The 17,338-nt window shown below is 55.6% G+C and overlaps 1 protein-coding gene across 2 annotated transcripts in view; it reads right to left on the bottom strand.

Annotated features, from left to right (window-relative positions):
* The window catches only part of SMOC2 (SPARC related modular calcium binding 2), a 159,282-nt gene extending 142,808 nt beyond the window's left edge, over window positions 1-16,474 (bottom strand). For both annotated transcript variants that reach the window (XM_066247721.1, XM_066247722.1), the window contains exon 1: window positions 16,219-16,474. In XM_066247721.1, coding sequence (XP_066103818.1) covers window positions 16,219-16,302 — 84 coding nt within the window. In that variant the 5' untranslated portion in view covers window positions 16,303-16,474. The remainder of the gene's footprint in view (window positions 1-16,218) is intronic.
* Window positions 16,475-17,338: the final 864 nt, after the last annotated feature.

Below are 17,338 nucleotides of genomic sequence, written 5' to 3'. Positions count from 1 at the left end.
GAGATTTCAGCCACCATCCAAGAGCCTTCCACAGCACAGGAACCAACATCAGGTTCTCACAGACGAAGGCACTGGGAAGCCCAGCACACTCGTCCCCTGAGGAGCCACCCTCGTCCGCTGGCCTCCGGTGAAGGGGGACACCTGAAAGGTCACCCCACACATTCCCTGTGCCAGGACCGCAGGGTTCAGAGCCAGGGCCCGAGGGTCTCCTGCAGGGTGTCTCACGCCCACCCAGGGCACCGACGGCCACTATGACCATCCAACAAGCATTTGAACCAAAGGACCCACAATGATGCTCACATTATTCTGTAACTTTAATTTTAAAAAGTGATGCTATTGCCTACTAACATGTTTCCACCAAAGTAATAATAAATGTGAGACACCACCTTATTTGGACACGGGAATCATTTTGTTGAAATCTGGTTTAAATACAGAGCCAGCAAAGGAGTGTGGCCAGAAGCTATGACGCCCCCCGCGAGGCTGTCCACCTGCTGTCTGGCTGCCCAGCTCAGGTGTCCCATGACCTGATGAGACCACAGTCAGCCCTGCAAACCCCTCTGACACCCAGCTGTTGAAAGGCAACATCATCTCCTTGAAAATCTCCCACCCCTACATGGTACAAGTAAAAAAAAAGAGAAAGGGAAAATTTTCAACATAACAATGGTTTTTAACATCACACGAGAAAGTCTCGTATAGGATACCCAAACAGAGCACAGGTGTTGGGGTACCATTATGGATAGCACGGCTATTCTTCAAAAGGTCTGTCACATTGTCACACTGCTGCTAGAACTTACGTAACATCTAAGATGAGTAGCTCATCCATTCTCCCTCAACACTGCTTGGGGGCTGGAGTGTAGGCACTCACATCATTTGAGGAGTCCAGTAGCCCTGTAAGCATACAGGTCTTAAGCATGTTAACTGTCATGTGAGTGTGGCATGTAAGTCTGTGAAAACGTTCTGGAGCATGAGTCAATCGAAGAGAATGTCATCTTATTTACAGTAAATTAAAAGGTGTCTTCAAAGGGTCCCTAAACAGTTCAAAATTTCCATGAGAGGACCATGGACCAGTCAAGATCATGGAAGCCAAACGCCTCTTACTTGAAGGGACGTGTGATGCAGAGACGAGGGAAAAAAGTCGGGCCGACGTCCCCACCCTGAGCCTTCCCCGACTGCCAACACTCCCCGCCCCGGAGTGCCCCCACAGCGTGTGGGCGCCCCTTCTTCCGAGGTGACTGCAGCACGCGCTTCACGGACTCCCCATGGTCCCCGGCAGGACTAACTGGAAGGACACATCTTCTAGGTGTCTGTCTAGAGAGCGCTTCCTCCAGATGCTACTGGTGCATCCCGTCCAGGATGTCCTGGGCTGCCCTTCCGTCCCTGGCCCACATCCTCGTCCACAAGTCCAGGGGCTCTGGGACCTCAGGATGAGCCTGCAGAACACGCCACAGTCCCCAAGGCTTCACTTCCCGGCCGAGGTTCTCATTTGCAAACCTGCATTGACTTTAAAATAGAGCCAGCGCTGCCATCCCAGAACTGCCCTGCACGTCGGCTGCCTCGAACCTCGGGGTCTTACATCAGCGAAATAACCTTTGCATGGGGCTGAACAACCTCGTGTCCTGAAGAACTTGTATCTGGCACATCCTGCCAGGAACTCGCTGGCCCCAGCTGTCCCTGGGCACACGGGTCACTTAAACTCATTGTCCCAATGTACTCACCTGCAAAGTGGAACACCACGAGCCCCGCCCCTCAGGCTGCTGTGAGGAACCCAGGAGCCAACAGGGAGAAGCATTTTGACCTGAGCCCTGCATACGGTAGGCAGCATTACAGTCACTATTATTTCCACATTGCTAATTAGCAATTTCCATAAAATTAAACTGCTATATTATGCTAATTTCGAAAGTGCACTTGATAAGTCAGCATTTAATGATGATGAAACGAGGATGATAACATGCGACCTGAATGCCCCTGGTTTCACGTGGAGTTGGCACTTATGCCCACCCAGGAGTCAGGAGGGCTTCCTGGAGGAACAAGCAGTGTTTGCAGAGAATGAGGGGAAACAAGAAACCATGAGCAAATCCACAAGCACACGGCAGGCGTGGTGAGGGCTGCAGCAGAGCTGCAAAGAGCCAGGGAGGTAGGCACAGGAGGGGCTGGTCCAGCTGGGGGGGCCTTCATTCCCTGCCCCCACCCAGGAGTCATGTCAGTTCCACAGCCAGGAGGGAACAGTGGTGACAAGGACGGACGGAGCTCACGGCGTTCTCTGATTCTGCAGCACAGGTGACTGAGCTCCGTAGCTGCTGCAGGAATCAGGACCACACAGCCCACATCAGATCCCGGGCCCCAGGACCGGCAGCATCCCAGCCCCTGGCGGCCAGGGTGGACCCACCTCCCCCAAGAGGCCGGCTCAGTCCTCCTGCCACCAACCTGAGCTGTCTGACAACCAGACTCTGAGCTACAGTGAGGCGTCCTCCTACACAGGAGCCCTCAGTGGCCTTTCCTTTGGGCCATACCTGCAGGCGCCCATCACCCCCTGGTCCCTGCAGTCTTTCCAGAACGCATCCAAGAGGCCCAGTGGTGCTGGACTCCATGGCAGAGTCTCTCATGGGGGCCACCAGTGCCCCTTTCATCGAAGTGAAAAGCACCGGTCACACGCTGGGCCATGAGCCCCCCGATGGAAAGACGGAAGCATGAGGTGGGGTGGCCACCAAACAATGACAAATAAATGAAAGACCAATGTTCCCGTCAGACTCGGAAAAAGGACCGGGAGAAGAAGCAACTTCCAGAAAAGCCAGGGCTTCCCCTCCGCTGGGCCGACTGTCCTGCCCACCTGGGCACACTGACTTCCAGCAGGGAACTGGCCCAGACAGACAGGCGGGAGTTCTGGTCCCGGGGGTGCAGCCGGGCAGGACAGAGGCTCTCCCCACCCCAGCGCTCCCGAAGGTGATGTGGAGACGTGCTGTGGCCCCTGCTGTCTGGGGGACTGCTCCCAACCCCGTGTGTGCGGTGAGAACCGGCCTGCGTGTTCACAGTGGTGCCCCAGGTCACGTGTGTGCGGTGAGAACCTGCCTGCGTGTTCACAGTGGTGCCCCAGGTCACGTGTGTGCAGTGAGAACCTGGCCCTGCGTGTTCACAGTGGTGCCCCAGGTCACGTGTGTGCGGCGAGAACCTGGCCCTGCGTGTTCACAGTGGTGCCCCAGGTCACGTGTGTGCGGCGAGAACCTGGCCCTGCGTGTTCACAGTGGTGCCCCAGGTCACGTGTGTGCGGCGAGAACCTGGCCCTGCGTGATCACAGTGGTGCCCCAGGTCACGTGTGCGGTGAGAACCTGGCCCTGCGTGTTCACAGTGGTGCCCCAGGTCACATGTGTGCGGTGAGAACCTGGCCCTGCGTGTTCACAGTGGTGCCCCAGGTCACGTGTGTGCGGCGAGAACCGGCCTGTGTGTTCACAGTGGTGCCCCAGGTCACGTGTGCGGCAAGAACCTGCCTGCGTGTTCACAGTGGTGCCCCAGGTCACGTGTGTGCGGCGGGAACCTGGCCCTGCGTGTTCACAGTGGTGCCCCAGGTCACGTGTGTGGTGAGAACCTGGCCCTGCGTGTTCACAGTGGTGCCCCAGGTCACGTGTGTGCGGCGAGAACCTGGCCCTGCGTGTTCACAGTGGTGCCCCAGGTCACGTGTGTGCGGTGAGAACCTGGCCCTGCGTGTTCACAGTGGTGCCCCAGGTCACGTGTGTGGTGAGAACCTGGCCCTGCGTGTTCACAGTGGTGCCCCAGGTCACGTGTGTGGTGAGAACCTGGCCCTGCGTGTTCACAGTGATGCCCCAGGTCACGTGTGCAGTGAGAACCTGGCCCTGCGTGTTCACAGTGGTGCCCCAGGTCACGTGTGTGGTGAGAACCTGGCCCTGCGTGTTCACAGTGGTGCCCCAGGTCACGTGTGTGCGGCGAGAACCTGGCCCTGCGTGTTCACAGTGGTGCCCCAGGTCACGTGTGTGCGGCGAGAACCTGGCCCTGCGTGTTCACAGTGGTGCCCCAGGTCACGTGTGTGCAGTGAGAACCTGGCCCTGCGTGTTCACAGTGGTGCCCCAGGTCACGTGTGTGGTGAGAACCTGGCCCTGCGTGTTCACAGTGGTGCCCCAGGTCACGTGTGTGGTGAGAACCTGGCCCTGCGTGTTCACAGTGGTGCCCCAGGTCACTTGGTAATTACAAGGCGGCCCGGGGGCAACATGGGAATTAAGTAATTACAGTTCAGCAAGTGCCACAGGAGCGCCATTTGTCAGTGCCCTGTCGGCCACCAACCCCTCAGGCTCCGGGAGGACTCCACGCCCCAGAAGGACAGCTTTGCGGCGGCCACCGGGCTCTGTGGGCACTTCGCAGCTTGCTTGGACTCTCTGTGTGGAGGGTGGACTCACACTGACCCGAGGCCGCACTGTTGTCTGCTCCGTGTGTACACACATCCGCCCTGGACACCCGTGAGGACCCAGAGATGCAGGCATCCGGCCGGGTCAGGGTGGGACAGGGAGAGCAGGGACGCAGCTACGGCGAAGGCTCAGGGAGGACCGCAGACCTCAGCCCGGGCTGGCTCCTCCGCCCTGAGCACCATCTGCAGAATAAACAGAACCCGGCAGGAGGCAGCGGAAGAGCCACTTCCCACACACGCACGAGCCTGTCCTGGTCGGTTCTCAGCAGGTCCTGCTGAGACCCCACAACTTAGCCACTCACCCCACAGCCTGGCCAGGACAGCAGCAAGTCCCAGTGCCACCCCCGGGACTGACAATAAAATCTGTTTCCCCACATTGGTTTTTAACCTGATTGTCATGTAACCTCCAAAAGGTGCCTGAGCATCAGATGTTCCTCAGAAAGTGAATTTGAGGAGCGTGACGCCACAATTCCAGGTGGAGCCAATGAGGAAACAGCCCAGCCTCTCACGAAGTTGAAGCCAACTGGCCCGGCGGTCTCCACACCATGACCCTCCCGCCACCCCCTGTAACGTATCGGTCCGATTCTGTTCAGGGAAGCCACGAGGAGAACCAGTGGAACTGTGAGTTCTGTGAGAAGGTTCACATTCAGTGCGTTCACACTAGACCCAACGTCCGCTGCCCTGCCCCGGCCCCGCCTGGGTTCCAGAAATAGCAACACTGTGTGTCCTTGCCGTAAAAACAGTGCAGCAAGCAAAGCCAGAATGGAGGGCCTGTGCTCAGCACAACAGCTGTACTGGGAACCTGTCTGCACCCCCAACGTCACAGGGGCACCGGAGGAGCGTGTCTACACCCCCAACACCTCAGCTGCACCCGGAGCCTGCCTGCCCCTGCTCTGGCACCTGGGAGGCCCATCGCCCCCACAGCCTTCACGCTCCCCACACCTGCCAGGACCCCCAGGAGGCTTCCTCCTTCTGCAGGCGGCTCTCTGCCCCAGGACACTCCCAGCTCCCCCCAACACCAGAGGGGACTTTGTGCCCTCACGTGACATCCCCTTGCCCCTTCAGGCAGGTGCAGACACCCCGTGGATGCTGGATGTTCATTTTATTCACCTCTTTCCCTGAGAACTGTCTCGTCAGCCCCCGGTGCCCCCTTCCCATGAACGTGTGTGACGACATCCCAGGACAGAGCTCGTCAGGAAGGAGACAGACGCCGAAGCACACACTCTGATCTGCTGTTCTTCTTGGTTAAACCCCGTGGTGAAACCAGCTTGTCTGCGAACCTCGGTCAGGAAGACACCAGAATGTGATGTTAATTTAGCAGATAACCTAGGGAAGCCACTGACTTCGGATATTCCAGCCAGAATTACAGCGCACTTCTCTGGTAGCTGAGTAACAGCACTGAATTTAATATGCATATCCCAGACTTCCAAATAAAGGTGCTGGAACATTTAAAAAAGAAAAAGAAAGAAAAGAAAGCCCTCCTATCTGTTCCCTAATTTAACAACTCTGCATCATGAGTCAAATCTTTAAAACTGGACAAGTCCTGTGTTGTCCGAATTCCTGCTCGTGGCAGGGCTGTGGTGCCTCTGTCATCCAGGGGCCGGAAGCTTTGCTGGTGGCCCTGACCCCCAAGCCCCTGCCTCCCTCTGGAGCCCCTGTCCCCCCAGGGGACGGACTGGGCTGCTCTCGGGCGCCGCCCTGTGGCCGATGTGGAATAACCCACCCCTGGAGAGGGCTCCACGCCCGGTTCTGGGACCGCCCTGTGCTCCACGGGTGTCCCAGGTAAGAGAGACTCCAGGCACGCAGAAGAGGGATCGCGGCCCCGCCTGGATTACGTCTCTGAATGAGGAGGAAGCACTGTCTTTGGCAAAACCCCCCCGCGCAACATAAATCTTTTAAGAACGAAGGCCTGATGAGCATGAGCACATCTCTGGTTCGGTGCAGCCAGGACGGATCAGACGTGTACGTTCAGGTCGGAGCTGTTACTCACCTTCCTTACCCTGAGGTGTTTCCAAAAATCTCAGCTACCTACGCCCACGAGATCCCTCCGCTGCTGGGCGGCAGGCGGGACGCAGGCGGTACACCCAGCACACAGCAGGGCACTCTCTCCCCGAGAGGGCGGAGCCCAGGGAGGACATTCTGCTGCTGCACGGAGTCTGAGTCCCGGTACCAGCCACAGCCACCCTGCCACTGGGAGCACGTGCGTGTCCCCACGAGGGGCCGCCAGCCCGAGGGGTTCACCAAGTGTCATTCACCAGACTCGTGTCAAGTTCTCAGAGTGTGATTCACAGTAACATGTGCTTGGGAGTCCAATGTGGCGTCTTATTGACTATGTTGAAGTAGTTGGTTCGGGCGAGCAGAGGGTCAGGAGGGGACAGGCTTGCAGCCAGATGTCCTGGGGACTTCCCCCTGGGACAGGGAATTGAGGTAGTGAATGGAAACCCACACGGAGTGTCCTCTCCTCGGGGAGAGGCTCGCCTGTCTGTCAGGTGTCCTGCGGCCACCCGGTCATGGGAAGGTAAGGGAGTCTCAACAACTCAGCGTGAAGCAGAGGGAGGGCCCAGCCGGCTTGCTGGGGTCAGGAGCAGGACACACAGCACTACAACGGGCGCGGAACCCTCGGATGGCTACCAGGAGAGACGCGCTTACGAAAACCTCAGATCAGGAGGCTGCTCAGGGCTGCAGCCAACCCCACACCGGTGCCATCCCGCTGTGCTGCGTGGGGACCAGCTGCCGAGGTGCTGCGCCCGGGCTGAGGGCCGCGCTGACCCAGCGGCGCCCCACGGAGGCAGCTCAGAGGGCGGGTCAGCTGAGATGCCTCCCGCAGATCGACTCTTCAGAGTTCTCCAAAACGCAGAAGAGAGGACCCCGGCCTGAGGATGAAGGCTTCAGGATCCAGGGCGGGGGTCCAGCCTGCAGACGACCTCGTCATCCTGAAACACCCAAGAACAGTGGTCCACGGGAAACACGTAAAGCTCGTTCTTGTTGACTCATCAGCAGATGAGTTGTTCTAGAATGATGACCCGAATCTCAATCTTCATGGAAACCAACCTCACAGAGCCCCCCACCCCACCCCCCATCCCCGGCCAACAGCTGCTGGCAGGGTCCAGGGAGACTCCTCCTCACGACACATTCTATTCCTCAGTGAATGGCTTTAGCGTGGGGCACTAGGGCGATCGTATTCTCTCATCTCACCTCTAAAACTCCTAGTGCATGTGTTTTCCAGAGACAGGGTCTGCCTTCCCTGGACGGTCTTTGGTGTGGGCCATGACTCCGGGTCTCAGCTGCGTCCCCAGGGGACTCCTTCCTCTCCTGCCTGTCCCCTTCTCTCTCCCCCCCTCCTCCTGCTTGCAGACAGCACCTCTAACAGAGGCGGCCACGCCAGCGTGCTGAGAAGCTCGTGTCTCTGGAGGAGGCTGGAGGGCGTGCTGAGCACTGCGTCCTGACCGGGCGGAGGCGGGGACGGGGGAACGGGACGGGGACGCCACGTCTGTTCTTGACTCTGCCTTTCCCTGGGAAGAACTGTAACAGTCCCTCTTAAACAGATCTGTGACAATGCTTCATACGACTGCTCTTTGAGATGAGAGATGATGGGGAGCTTGCGGTACAAGTCACACATTGCCGAATGCCTGGCGCTTCACAGAAAGAGGGCCAGGCGTGCCCTCTCCACTGGGAGCACGCCTTCGGGAACCATAACCCCCTCCATGGGCTGTGAACCTTCCAAATGCCACCATCTGACAGCGTGGACCCAGAAGCCACCACGATAGGGCGCTAAATAACTTCTTTTCTTCAAAGGTCATTTTTTTAAAACTAATTTTAAATGTACTGTTTTCTAAAAAAAAAAATTCTTCATGGCACAGACCCAAGTATACGCACTAATATACAACTGGAAACAGAATGCTGCTCTAAGACCTTCATTCAGATCCTTCGACCAGTTCCTGAAACTGCACGTGTACAGAGGAGGCAGTTCTCACTTAGCATGTCCATTTCCTATTTTAAAGTGATCGGTTCTTATGGGGGGGGGGGCGACTGTATCTTATGAAGTCTTTTTACATCGGTTTGACTTCTAATGTCAGGAAGGACACTCATGACCTCTGAAACCATAAGAAAAGTGATGCCAAGGGGTGCTGCAATGTTTCCTTTTATTGTGTGGTTTTTCATCAATGCCATATATATATATATATATATATATATATATATATATATATATATATATATATGGTAGAGCGAGAAAAGTACAGGTATGTGAATGAAATTCCATGAAGAGAGAGGCATCTGAGCACCATGAACGGCAGCGACCAGAACGAGACAGGGAAGAAAAGGCAAGTCTATGCTCGGTTCTGAAGGGGGGCTAAAAAAAAAAAAAAAGTGGTTTAGATGTGAACAAAGAAAGGGCGGAAAAGGTGATTAGATGTGAAAAGACTGAACACTGGGGTTAGACTCCGAGTCACCACGTGAGCAGAAGCTCCTCGTGCAGACTTCTAGCGAAACTGGGAAGGCTCGGTGGCCTGTGTCTGCGAACACAGTGTCGGTGGAGAAAATCGCAAATCGTGCCCTACCCTAGAACTTCAGGGGACCCTGGAAAGTCCAGGTGGTCAGCCTCGCTGCTCAGTAATGCCCCTTCCGTCACTGCTCGGAGTGCTCGACAGGCGCTTCCTGGTCCACAGGAAAGTGTAGTCGGCTTGTCAGCAGACAGAGGCCACTGCTCTCAGCCAGCTCCCGTGGTCCCTCTCGGTCAGATGACAAGAGCCAGGCCAGTCTTCCTCTGCCTCCACGGACGGCAGGGGCCTCTTCTGCTGCCTCTGATAGGAGGAGGATGGCCTCACTCCGGGTTCACCACTGAGAGGGCTTCCCAAGTGCAGCTCAACGTGGTCTTCACGGGAGAGAATTCACAGAGTCGTTCCCAGGGATGTTGCATCCTTCACAGTCAACCTCAACAGCAGCCACTGGCGTGAGTCCCTACTCACAGGACAGGAAGGGGGGCTGCCCTAGGGACACGTCTATGTCCACTACTGGTTTTGGTCCATGGTGAGCTGGTGTGGAATGGACCTGACCAGGCAGAAAAGGCACAAGAAGTCAGGCAGATTTTCCCAATCCCAAGAAGGAAGTCGACTGTGACTGCACTCATCTTGTGTGGGTGTGCGTGTGCGTGTGTGTGTGCGTGTGTGTGTGCGTGCGCGTGTGCGTGTGCGTGTGTGCGTGTGCGTGTGCGTGTGTGTGTGTGCGTGTGTGTGTGTGCGTGTGTGTGCGTGTGCGTGTGCGTGTGCGTGTGCGTGTGCGTGTGTGTGTGTGCGTGTGTGTGTGTGCGTGTGCGTGTGCGTGTGTGTGTGTGCGTGTGCATGTGCGTGTGTGTGTGTGCGTGTGTGTGTGTGTGTGCGTGTGTGTGTGTGCGTGTGCGTGTGCGTGTGTGTGTGTGCGTGTGTGCGTGCGTGTGTGTGTGCGTGTGCGTGTGCGTGTGTGCGTGTGCGTGTGCGTGTGTGTGTGGGGGGGGGTGTATTTCTAGCACCGTGATTACTGAATAGAGTAGAAGATAAACAGGAACACCCAACTTGGACAAGGTCAACCTATAGACCGCATCACTCTTTGCCAACAGACTGATGAACGTGTTCTTTAAGAAGTGACTGAGCCCCGACACACTTGAGCCCTCCGGAGTGGAACGGGCCTAGCGGACGGTGCCCGTGGAAGCTCTCTGAACCCGTGATCAAACGCACCGCAGGAGCGCTGTTTAGCTGAAAACTTCGTGCTTTCTGAAACTTCATTATTACTGGAAACCTTTGCCAGCAACCTCAAATGTTAAGAGTTGGTTTACCCCCCCCCCAAAAAAAAAAAAATCTGCCATAGGCATGGGGCTTGCTAATGGACGGGGCCCGTAACACGATGCTGGGGATAGAGTGACGGCAGTGGCCCACCCACCGCAGCGGCTGGCCACCAGGACAGAGCCCGGCAGGGCAGAGGGGGGACGGACGAGTGCTTTTAGAAGAGAGAATAAGACGAATAGAAACTGTAGAACCTCTCACGGAATCTCAGCCAGGAGCAAAGCAGAAACAATCATGTCAATGATCAGGACGCTGGGCGGTAAAGGAAGCCGAGGGGGTGGGTGTCACCGGCGGGAGTCTGAAGGAGAAGGAGAAAAGATGGCCAGAGGAAAGACAACAGTAAAAGAAGGAATACCTCTATCAAAGGAGGAAAGCCCTCGCTTCCTCTGTGGCCTTCTCTCCTCCTACATGCCAGCATAATTGGTTATGGGCCTCGTGACGTCACATTTAATAAGAGTCTGAATATAATGATGATTTCAGTAGTCATTCTGCAAAGGCCTGTGTGTTGAAAGTCCTAATTAAATTTAGCTAGATAGTACAGTATACATTTCCATTTGTAATTTTTTTTTAATCCTGACAATATAAATGTGAGTGACATTTTACTTTGCTCTCTGGTCTCCAATCTGGGCCTAGAAAAAGACATGAGAATGCCCACTATATATTTCACCTTTAGAATAGTTTCTTCTTAGCTCATATAGTAAAATTTTATTTTCTAAAAACCTCTCCTCTTATGGGCTTCAGTTAAGTAGTCAATAGATAGTTATTCAAACTCTAAAGACGTGTAGATATGAATAGTGAAATCTTCTCCCATTGCCAACACCGTCGATGGGGAAAACCTAGATGTAATAAGTCTAGTTTTCTATAAATAAACTCAGAAAATAATTTTCCTAATTTTTTCCTCTAATTCCAAGATTCTACTGGAAGTTCATTACCCTAAGTCTATACTGTGTGTGGGGAATAGGGTGTCTTTTCATTCAAAAACACATCGACGCTACCCTTGCCAAAAGCTAACACTGCCAGTCTCACAACAGCCCATTCTAAAACCCTAGGCTGTTGTGAAGGCTGTTTACGACACTTCCTCTGTCACACTAGTGCTGTGCACCGTGGTCCTGTGGGGGCCAGAAGTGGCTTCATGTTTTATTTACAGTCTTGACTTCGGATCAAAATTAAAGCGATTCCTCCAGATGTTTGGGTTTCTAGTTGCCATGTAAATGGGTCTCTAGGTTGGAAAGCCTTGATTGTAAATGGGTCTCTAGGTTGGAAAGCCTTGATTGTAAACGGGTCTCTAGGTTGGAAAGCCTTGATTGTAAGTGGGTCTCTAGGTTGGAAAGCCTTGATTGTAAACGGGTCTCTAGGCTGGAAAGCCTTGATTGTAAACGGGTCTCTAGGTTGGAAAGCCTTGATTGTAAACGGGTCTCTAGGTTGGAAAGCCTTGATTGTAAACGGGTCTCTAGGTTGGAAAGCCTTGATTGTAAACGGGTCTCTAGGTTGGAAAGCCTTGATTGTAAACGGGTCTCTAGGTTGGAAAGCCTTGATTGTAAACGGGTCTCTAGGTTGGAAAGCCTTGATTGTAAACGGGTCTCTAGGTTGGAAAGCATTGATTGTAAACGGGTCTCTAGGTTGGAAAGCCTTGATTGTAAACGGGTCTCTAGGTTGGAAAGCCTTGATTGTAAACGGGTCTCTAGGTTGGAAAGCCTTGATTGTAAATGGGTCTCTAGGTTGGAAAGCCTTGATTGTAAACGGGTCTCTAGGTTGGAAAGCCTTGATTGTAAACGGGTCTCTAGGTTGGAAAGCCTTGATTGTAAATGGGTCTCTAGGTTGGAAAGCTTTGACTGTTTCCTTTCCTTCTCCTCAAGCAGCTCTGCCGCCGCCTCGCCTCGGGCTGATGAGCGAGATGCCACCTCCCCAGAGCGTCCAGCGCACTCACAGCACTGGCAGTGGGAGGGGGGAAGTGTCCCCACCCCCAAGCACTGACACTGAGTGGGACAGCATCCAGTCACCCCACAGCTGCCAGGAACGGAAGGGCATTTTGAGGTTGGTGCTTCAGCAACATCAATACTAGATCTTCTCATGGACACGCTGACAAGGAAGCATTTAAAATTTTTATTTAAGCAAATATTGTTTCCCATCCCCTTCCCTGTGTCTTTCTTTTTTTCTTTTTTTCTTTTTTATTACTTTTTAGTGAGAGGACAGGAGGCAGAGACAGACTCCCGCGTGCGCCCTGACCAGGATCCACCTCACAAGCCCATTAGGGGCCATTCTCTTGCCCATCTGCGGCCCTTGCTCTGCTGCTCAGCAACCAAGCCATTTTTGGTTTTTTTAGCGCCTGAGGCGGAGGCCATGGAGCCATCCTCAGCACCTGAGGCCAACTTGCTCAAAGCATTCCAGCTGTGTCTGTGAGAGAGGAAGAGAGAGAGAAAGCGAAAGGGAAGGGGAGGGGTGGAGAACAGATAGATGGTCAACTCCCTGCCCTGACTGGGAATCTAATCTGGGACTTCCACATGCTTGGCCAACACTCTACCACTGGCCCAACTGGCCAGGGTCCCTTCCCTCTCTTGTAAAACAAATAAATACACGCAGGGGTGGTAATCGGCTGTTTCAACTTTGTGGTCGCACCTGCCCCTGACCAGCAGGTCCTGAGCCCTCCCCATGCGCCCCTCATGGGAAGGTCATGATGGTCAACCAGTCCTGAAGGGAGAAGGCGGTGCCCAGTTATAAAGTCGCTAAAGGGAACACAACACCAGTGCCAGGACACCCCCTCCCGGATCCTGAAGCAAGGGGAACAATTTCAGGTTGCATTTGGAAGTATCACGCCCACTCTGATGCCAAGGGGCTTACAGTTCCATTCCCTCTTCTCTTGAAGGTAGACACAACAGAACGCTCAGTGAGAGTGTGGTGCGGGTGACGTGAGGAAGCAGAGACGGTGTCCCCTGAAAGAGCATGTGTGTCACAGGCGCCCTCAGTGGGCGCTCCCCTTCCCCTGGCAATGAGGAAAGGCACCCTGCCTTCTAAGTGTGGGCACAGAAGCACCCAGTTAGCCCTGAAACAAAGCCACAGCTCTACCACGGACACTTCTGGGACGGAGCATGGGTACTGCTCTCCTCCCTGCCCCGACAGAAAATGCTCAGGTGTGGGTCTATCAGGGGTCAGTCGAAATCCGTATAACTTCACCTCTGACAAACTAGAAGAGTTGAGGTCCTGTCTGTGCAACCAGCGATTCACACTGTGAATTACTCCCAGTCTCACATGAAAAATGGAGACGGCCTGGCTTTAGGATGTACCATCTTCTTCAAGGAAGAGAGAAACGTGAGCCCAAATCAGGGTGGAACAGACACGGTTAACATCGTCTGTTGATTGGAAGTAACGCTGAGGTCGGATCGAGGCTGGAAGACTCTGCCAAGCCCTCAGAGAGTCCTAAGAAACAACACAAAGGTCTCACGGCAAAGAAACAGGAAAACATAATGATCAAGGAAAGCAGATTTTCTTAGTCTTGAGCACAGGGTCCAGGGACACGTCCGGCTGCACTGTGCCCACAGAGCAGGAGGCAGGGGGACAGACGTGTAGTTCTGAGAAGCCAGGATGGCCGTCCAGGCCACACAACTTAGCACACGACGACGCTCACGCACACACCAAGAGCAAAGCGGCACACTTGGCAGCGGTGACAGCTGGAGGGACTGTGGGGCAGTCCTCCAGGCACACCTGAGGACACAGCCACGGGCAAGTGGATAATAACGGTATCCACAGCTATCTCACGGGGGCCACCAGATACACTGTTAACTGGAGAACTAACAGGCACTGGGCATATTGAAAGTCTTATCTTTAAATCCTCAAATGTGCTAAACAGATATTATGCCTTTATCCCCAGTTTACAGACAAGGAAAGTGACGAAGAGGAAAGTTCGGTTAACGTGCCTCCAGAAGACACCTCGCTGTTGCTCCCCTTCCCCACGGGCTGAGGCTGCGGCTGTGACGTACAGGCCGGATGTGAATGTGGTGGAGAGAGCCGCCCCTCCGGGAACAGAAGAGATCCCCACACACAAGGAGGTGGTCTGAGGAGACCCCAGCACCACAGAGTGACCAGCACACGTAACATTCCCACAGGGCCCATCCTCAGTCAGCTTCCTGGTGTCCCAGGCTGGGGGTAGGGTAGGAAAGCCGTTGGCCAAAATATTTTACAGCTTTCAACTTTTCTCCTCAATGCGAAAGCAAAACAGCATTTCATTTGCAAATGCGGTTTGAGAGCCAAAGGTTTTCTGAGCGGTGCAATAAAAGGGACACCATGCCCGAGCCCCACCCCCCACCCCAATCGGCTGCGCCACGGGGGTGCCACGTGAGGCCAGCATCGCTGGGGACCCTGCGGACCCACTTGCGAAGCTCAAGGACTGCAGGCTGCACACAAATGGTTAAATTAGGAGAGGGGAGGGAAAGAAGAAAAGAAAATCTGCAGAGATTTAAATTGTTCCAATAACTAACCACACGGATTCTGCTTCTCCGCGGAGGGACCACCGGCTGAGGCTCCCCAGCGTGGCAGGCAGATGACGGCTGCCTCTCGTGCTTTCAGGGAACCCGTGGCCGCTGTGGGGAACCTGCCACTCCAGCTCTGGAGAAGACCGAGGGCCTCATCTGAGCACTGGCCTCGGGCCCCCCCCCCAACCCATTAGTGCACTATCACGGAGGCGGCTGGTTTTATCTGTGCGCATCTCTGCGTACACGTATGTGCAGATGTGTATACACGTGAACACATGCAGCAAATGCTATCTGATGGGCCCGTCTGGGGAGATAAAATATCTCCGGGGAAAGCCGAGCGTGTGAAAATCTCCTTCAAACCTCCAGTTAGAAGTCTCTAATCTACAAGTCATTGTGAGACACAAGGCAGGGACCCAGGACGGCTCCAGAAGAATTTTAGGTATGAACCATGAACTCACTAACTCCTTCCCCCCTCACACTGCTTTAAAAAAAAAAAAAGGCTCACAGGAGTGCTTCAAATTTGCTGAAAAGCAGAACCGGACCACAGCCTCTATTTTTGATACAATAAACGCCTTCAGGACACGTCTCGGCCACTTAACAGCGTCCCTCCACCAGGGGTGTTCTCTCTACCTTCATGTTTTCTCAAGCACTTGTTCAAAAACACATTTAAGTGGAATGTTTTCGTTTCTGCAGATTGCATTAATTATGGGTTTGCAAACAGTGCAAGCCCACGAGGTCTGCCTGAGCTGGGGGCTGCAGATGCAGCCCGGGCCAGCGGCCGGTGGCTTGGCGCGGCCCCTGAACATAGCTCCGCGCTTGGCACCATGCGCCTTGCCGGCCAAGGCCGTCGCCTAGAAGATGCAGCTAAGAAAGAAAAACACAGAGCGGTCAACCGCGGTGACCCATGCGCTGGGGCGCGCGCCGCTCTGCACAGAGCCGGCCCTGGGAGAGGATCGGGAGGGCAAAGTGGCTACAGGACGCAGGGGCGCCTCCTCCCTCCTGTTTCTGCCTCCTTACACTACTGACAAATGATCCTTGTTTGCAATGTCATCTGCTTTTCCTAACCTCACTCGCGGAGGGTCTCCAGAAGGCTCAGCTGGAACGTGTGCGCCACAAGGAGGGCCCACGGCTTGCAGCTTCTTCACCCAGCAAGCACCCACGCGGAGTGCCCACAGACAGACGCGCTCCAGGGCAGCGGACTAGGGGCGACTTGGCGCCGAGTGCCTGATGAGTCCGCCTAGAACAGTACGCGGGAGGCGACGGCAATGTCCGCGCGGGACCCTGCCCACCCGGAGTGAGGGAGCGCACTGCAACTCCCGCCCACTCGCGGCACTAGGTCACCCCCACCTCCCGTGCACCCTCAACAGCCCGCGACCGTTCAGCCAGGAGCGCACATCCCGGACTCGCCGGGGTCCCACCTGCCCCAGCCCCTCCAGCAGAAGGAGGCAGCACTTCCCCTGGGGTCACCTGCTCTCTGCGCCGGGGCGCCTGGACCGCGGGGACGCGGGGGCCGGCGGAGACTCACCGTGAGCGCCGAGAACTTCTGCGCGGGTGCCGGCGGGAGCAGCCCCGCGAGCAGCGGCAGCCAGCAGAGTCGGGGCAGCAGCATGGTGCGGGCGGGGCGCGCGGCCGAGAGCCGGGCAGAGGGGCAGCTCGCGGTCCTCTCCACAGCTCAAGGCAGCCCTGACTCGTCCAGCTGCCCTCCCGGCACCGAGCAGTCCTCGGGTTCTTTGCGGCTTCCCTGGCTCCTGTCAAATAACTCCAGAGCGTCCCGGAGCCTCCTCCCTCTCTCCTTCCCTCCCTCCCTCCCTTCCTCGCCTCTCCTCCCCTCCCGAGCCCCACCTCCTGCGCCCGCCGCCGCGCCCCGCTTGGCTGGGCTCTAATGCCTGCTCAGCCCGGGCGCGGATGGGCTGAGCAGGAGCCCTAGAGGGGGCCACCAAGGCCAAGCTGCGGCCTGTCGGAGCTGTGTGCATGCCTGTTGTCTGTGCTGGCACACACACACACACACACGGATGCACGCACATACAATATGCACGCACATGCGTGCACACTTACGCACTTGCACCCTAAGAGAGCTCCCTGGCCCAACCACACACAGGATGCTCTAAGCCCTCCTTCCATCCCAAGGCACCGACCAACCCTCTGGGTCTGTGACCCGCCTGCAATAACTGGAAGCCTAGGTCTGTCCCCAGCCCGGGGCCCCACCCCGTGATTCTCCTCAGCCCCTGGGCTGAAGTGCCGTCTCTTCCCGTCCAGGATGTTGGCTGTCAAAATTTGTTGGTTCTCCGGCTGGGGCAACTATTAACAACACATTGTCCAGAAATGACACCGAGGATGAGACACTCTGGCGCCTTTGCGCAGGTTGATTCAGTGGGCACGTTGTGGACCCGCAGATCCGGGATCTAAAGTGCACGCAGTGGTGACTGGTGACCGGGCAAGCGTGGCTGGAATGTGCCCTCTTTGGAGCAGGCTCTGTCCCAGTGGGCGGGCGTTTCTGCAGGGAGCACAGGGCACAGGAGCTGCAGGCTCCTCGGTGGAGACCGGCGGGAAACCAGGAGAGCTCTGCACACCCAGGCTCTGGACAGGATCCACTGCAGACAACATTGCTGAAATAGTTTAGCCTTGGCTTACAACTTTACAGGAAA

The sequence above is a fragment of the Saccopteryx bilineata genome, chromosome 12 (assembly GCF_036850765.1).
Source record: "Saccopteryx bilineata isolate mSacBil1 chromosome 12, mSacBil1_pri_phased_curated, whole genome shotgun sequence".
Classification (NCBI taxonomy): Eukaryota; Metazoa; Chordata; class Mammalia; order Chiroptera; family Emballonuridae; genus Saccopteryx; species Saccopteryx bilineata.
This window is presented reverse-complemented; position numbering and strand designations above follow the sequence as displayed.